The sequence below is a fragment of the Megascapheus bottae genome, chromosome 3 (assembly GCF_031878675.1).
Source record: "Megascapheus bottae isolate mThoBot1 chromosome 3, mThoBot2.hap1, whole genome shotgun sequence".
Classification (NCBI taxonomy): domain Eukaryota; kingdom Metazoa; phylum Chordata; class Mammalia; order Rodentia; family Geomyidae; genus Megascapheus; species Megascapheus bottae.
This window is the reverse complement of record NC_143511.1, coordinates 80,832,394-80,836,854: the sequence shown is the minus strand read 5'-3', so window position 1 is coordinate 80,836,854 and position 4,461 is coordinate 80,832,394. Positions and strand designations below refer to the sequence as shown.

Here is a 4,461-nt window from a genome sequence, read left to right as displayed (position 1 = left end):
AGACAGACGGACAGACAGACAGACAGGCAGGCAGGCATGAAGACAGGCAGGCAGACAGACACAGAGACATAGAGACAGAGACAGATGTGAAAGTATCAAAGAATTTTGAACATGACTTTACTGATGATATTGTTCATTAATCCTTTGCCTTAATACATTCATTCGGTTATAGAAAAGGCTAGAGCTCAGTACAGCTGCTGGAGCTTGCAATGGACTAGACAATACCACCATGGGGCTGAGATGGGCTCCAAATATAGATGACCCTATGGCTAGCTGCACTACAGCAGGATTTAGCTGGGGAGGTAGTAAAAGGATTGAATTGGATCTGGTTTTAATTTTAGAGGGGCCTGAGGCAGGGGTACTAATCCTAGAGCTATAACAGGTGTCAAATGACATGGGAGCTAATTGTGGGGTAAACAATGTGCATGGGATTACATTTTAAAGATCTTCTAGTCAAGAAATCCATCCCCATGTTGTTTCACCCCTTCCCCATCCAATTTCAAATAACCAATCAAGCATATATACAATATATCAGATAACAAGGTGAAATACTGTAACAATATGACATAACCAAGGGACAGCAAAAGAGATGAGAGATAACATAGTACATTAAGGACAACAATCACTCATTATATGGCTTTTGTTTCTACATCCTAGAGGGTGAATATAATGTTTCCCCTCTATTAATTACAATTAAAATATATTGGAGAAAAAAAAAGAAATCCATCACCAGGACCAGGAAGTTTGGCCTAGATGTACAGTGTTTGCTAGAATGCATAAAGACCCAGGTTCAACTCCTCGGTACCACATATATAAAAAAGCCAGAAGTGGTGCTATGGCTCAAGTGATAGAGCACTAGCCTTCAGGAAATCCCAAAGACAGTGCTCAGGCCCTAGTTCAAGCCCCAGGACTGGCAAAAAAAAAAAAGAACGGAAATTCACCTCCAGGAAGTGGCCTGAACTACAGACCTCCCTAGTCAGTGGTCTCAGGAAACCTCCTACAGTCTTCCAGCCTGCGCTCTCCATACACAGCCATAGTCACAACCTCAGTCCTCCTCAACATCTGGCTTGCTTTAAGTGGGCTCCAGGTGGGCCAGAAGAAGAGGAACAAGGTTCAGAGGTCTGAAGTAGGAAAGCTCAGCTGCATGCACACCACTATTTGCTTTTAGTCTGTAAAGTGCTGAGGCTTGCAGAAATCCTTTGGTATGCCTGGTTGATTCAGGTGCCCCAAATGGAAGAGAGAGTACGAGAGATAATGAGACACCAGCCTGCAGATTCCTTCTCCATTTCTCTCCTAGACACACCATACCTGATGCTAGACTCCTGTGGCCGCTCTATCCACCAAGGGTCTTGTCTCATCCCTCCAACACAGCCAGTTGGTCAAATTTTCAAGAAAGTTCCAAAACTTCTGAAAGGAATATGTTCTTTCTCTCTCCCATTTCTCTCTCTCTCCCTCTCTTTCTTTTCTGTCTCTCTCTCTTCCTCTATGATGTAATATTCTGTTGCTCTCTGTTAAATTTATTTTAGTATAGTGTAACTTCTGTTGTTGGTTTTTCTGTGGCACAATTTCTTTCTAGCCAAAGATATCAAGCATGTTTTCATGTGCTAATAACCATCTTTAGAAAGAATACAACTGAAAAGAATTGTAGACAATGCATGAGAAATTACACAATTTGACAGAATGTAGACTGAAAGACAGAAAAAGATAGGTATGGAACTAACCTAGATGTCTCTCAGTTGATGAGTGGATCAACAAGTTGTGGTATTTGTACACAATGGAATTCTATGCTGCTGTCAGAAAGAATGGCATACACATATACAAGAACACCAAATTGTACTAAGTAAAATCTATCATTGTATATATCAATATAAATGTAAATAATAATAATTTTAGTACCTAGAACTGAATGTATAATAAACATTTCAATAAATATTTGATTTATATTATACAATTAAGTGTAAAAATGATCAGGAATATACCAAGAAAATTACTGCTATGTTGAAACAAAAAAAAGCATTAAAACCGCAATCCAGAACAAATAAAAAAAGATGAAAATCTATGTTTCTATAAAAATTTTAAAACTATGAAGGACAAGGACAGTTTGCAAAGAGGAAAATAACGTGTTTATGTGCTTTTCAAATCCATTTCCAAAGCTCTCACAAATACCAAGATGACTAAAACATTTGCCCAATTCCTTACAAGAAATACAGAGGCTGAGAAGTGCTCCACATCACAGTGCAAAACAAACCTCAAGTCAGAGGGGAGACATGTCGTAGAGAGATTCCCAGATGCAATAAATAGGAAATGCAAAAGCAATGCAAGAGAAGTTTCCTTAGTGGAGCAATTTTCTCAGAGCTTCTTTCATATCCCGATTCCTCAGACTGTAGATAAAGGGATTTAACATGGGTGTGAGCAGAGTGTACAACACAGCCACCATGACATCCTTGACATTAGTGTCATCCGATGAGGGGACAAAGTAGATTCCAATAATTGGCCCATAGTAGAGAGAAACCACAGTGAGGTGAGAGCCACATGTGGACAGAGCTTTGCAGATTCCCTTCATGGAGGGAGCTCTCAGGATGGTGGCCCCAATGCGGCCATAGGATGCCAGAATACATAGGAATGGCACAATAATGATCACTGTTCCAACAATGCAAATAACCAGCCTGTTGATGGTGTTGTCTGAGCTGGACAGCTTAAGTAAGGCAGAGAGGTCACAGAAGAAATGAGGCAGAGTGTTCTCCCCATAGAAAGAGAGTCGGGCTAGGAGGAGGGTGTGAACAAGGGCATTGGAAACAGATAAGACCCAGGACACAATCACCAGCAGGAAACACAGCCTCTGACTCATGATGGTGGTGTAGTGCAGGGGGTGGCAGATGGCCACATATCTGTCATAGGCCATCGAGGTAAGGAGGAAGCTGTCCAGATCTGCAAAAAATAAGAAAAAATACACCTGAGAAATGCAGCCAGCATACGGGATGGATCGGCTCTGGGTCAGCATGTTCATGAGCAGCTTTGGCGCTGTGACGGAGGAGAAGGAGATGTCGGTGAAGGCCAGGTGGCTGAGGAAGAAGTACATGGGGGTGTGGAGGCGGGAGTCCAGCCTGATGAGCAGAATGATGAGCAGGTTCCCCAGCACGGTGGTCAGGTACATGGCCAGGAAGAGGGCACAGAACAGGCCTTGCTCCTCAGGCCTGATGGGGAGACCCAGGAGGATGAACTCAGACACATTGTTCTGATTATTCTTCATCATGTGTTTCCTCTTTTTGTGCAGGTGAAAAGTCAGAACAAACTGTAAAAGAAAGAAAAGATAGGGACATAGTTAAAAGAGAGGTTAGATCGTTAAAATACTTCAAATGTTTCCATGAAAATGCAATAATGAAGGCAATTAAAATTTCCTTAAAGATGAAGAAGAGATAAGAAAGTGTAAAAGAAGAGTGAATGTGGTAGAAAAAGGCTCTCCTTTGTTTTACAAGAAGTGTACTCATTACCTTATGTATATATCTCTAAACCTTCTGTACATCACCTTAACAATGAAATTAAAGACAATAAGGTACATTATCTTTATCTGTGGAAACTTCTAAATAAAATTTTTGGTACAATTAACAGATGATAATAAAAACAGCCATATTTTAAAGCAAAACATTAAAAAAGTAATAAAAATGACAACATAAAATAAGAATGAAAATACTGATAACATTTTAAAACCTTCCCAAAAGTAAAATGAAAATAATTAAAACTACAGCTATCCCTCTTGTGAGATGATTACTTAATTTACCAGCCCTTCATAATTAAACTTTGCTAATACCTCAGTCATCCTAATTTAGTTGAAGTTATCTTTCTAATTTCTCCATTCTTTAGAGACAACATTATAAATCTTGTTAATATATTCCTTCCTGGTACTGATTACAATATAGCTATATTGCTCAGTCTTCATTTAACAATTAATTTATCACAGGGAAAGTGGTGATAAGTTACCTTATGGACATATTTCTTATACTTTGCTATTTGAAATATATTTCTTTTGCCTCATTATTCATATCTCTCTATATATATATCTTTAAAGTATATGTTACATATGCACACATATGACAATATCTAAGTATATTATGTATCTACAGAATAAATTCTTAGAAATAAAACTACTAAATGTTTGAAATTTACTCTGATTATTAAAAGATACAATTTTCTAGTATACTTTATAAGATATTGTAAGAGTCATTGAAAGTATTAAAAGTAGCACACTTTTGCAAATCCTTTACTTATAATCAAGAAATAATAAAATAAATGTTGGATAGGCAAAAAAGAAATAAAACTTCTGAGAATTTCCTTTCACTATTACGATTTTCAAATCCAGAGAGGTAAGGTGATAAAGAAGCCACGTCTTAGATATTGCGTAAGTTATTCATAGATGAATCTGTACCAAAGTATGAAAAAGGACCCGTATTATTTTTTATAGAG

At 38.2% G+C, this 4,461-nt stretch overlaps 1 protein-coding gene across 1 annotated transcript; it reads right to left on the bottom strand.

Moving 5' to 3' along the window:
- Positions 1-1,217: 1,217 nt before the first annotated feature.
- Positions 1,218-3,253, bottom strand: LOC150065895 (olfactory receptor 1J21-like). The gene is made up of 2 exons (XM_090329379.1): positions 2,346-3,253; positions 1,218-1,257 (listed from the first exon to the last, which is right to left on the bottom strand). Exons 1-2 carry the CDS (start codon positions 3,251-3,253, stop codon positions 1,218-1,220), a joined length of 948 nt encoding a protein of 315 aa, XP_090185505.1.
- Positions 3,254-4,461: the final 1,208 nt, after the last annotated feature.

Bases quoted from the DNA above. Each gene is read 5' to 3' on its own strand.
- LOC150065895 (XM_090329379.1), bottom strand. From the start codon at position 3,253: ATGATGAAGAATAATCAGAACAATGTGTCTGAGTTCATCCTCCTGGGT. The intron at 1,258-2,345 runs ATTGCTCCACTA...AGGCTGGTGTCT, and splicing joins ATGAAAGAAGCTCTGAGAAA to CATTATCTCTCGTACTCTCT.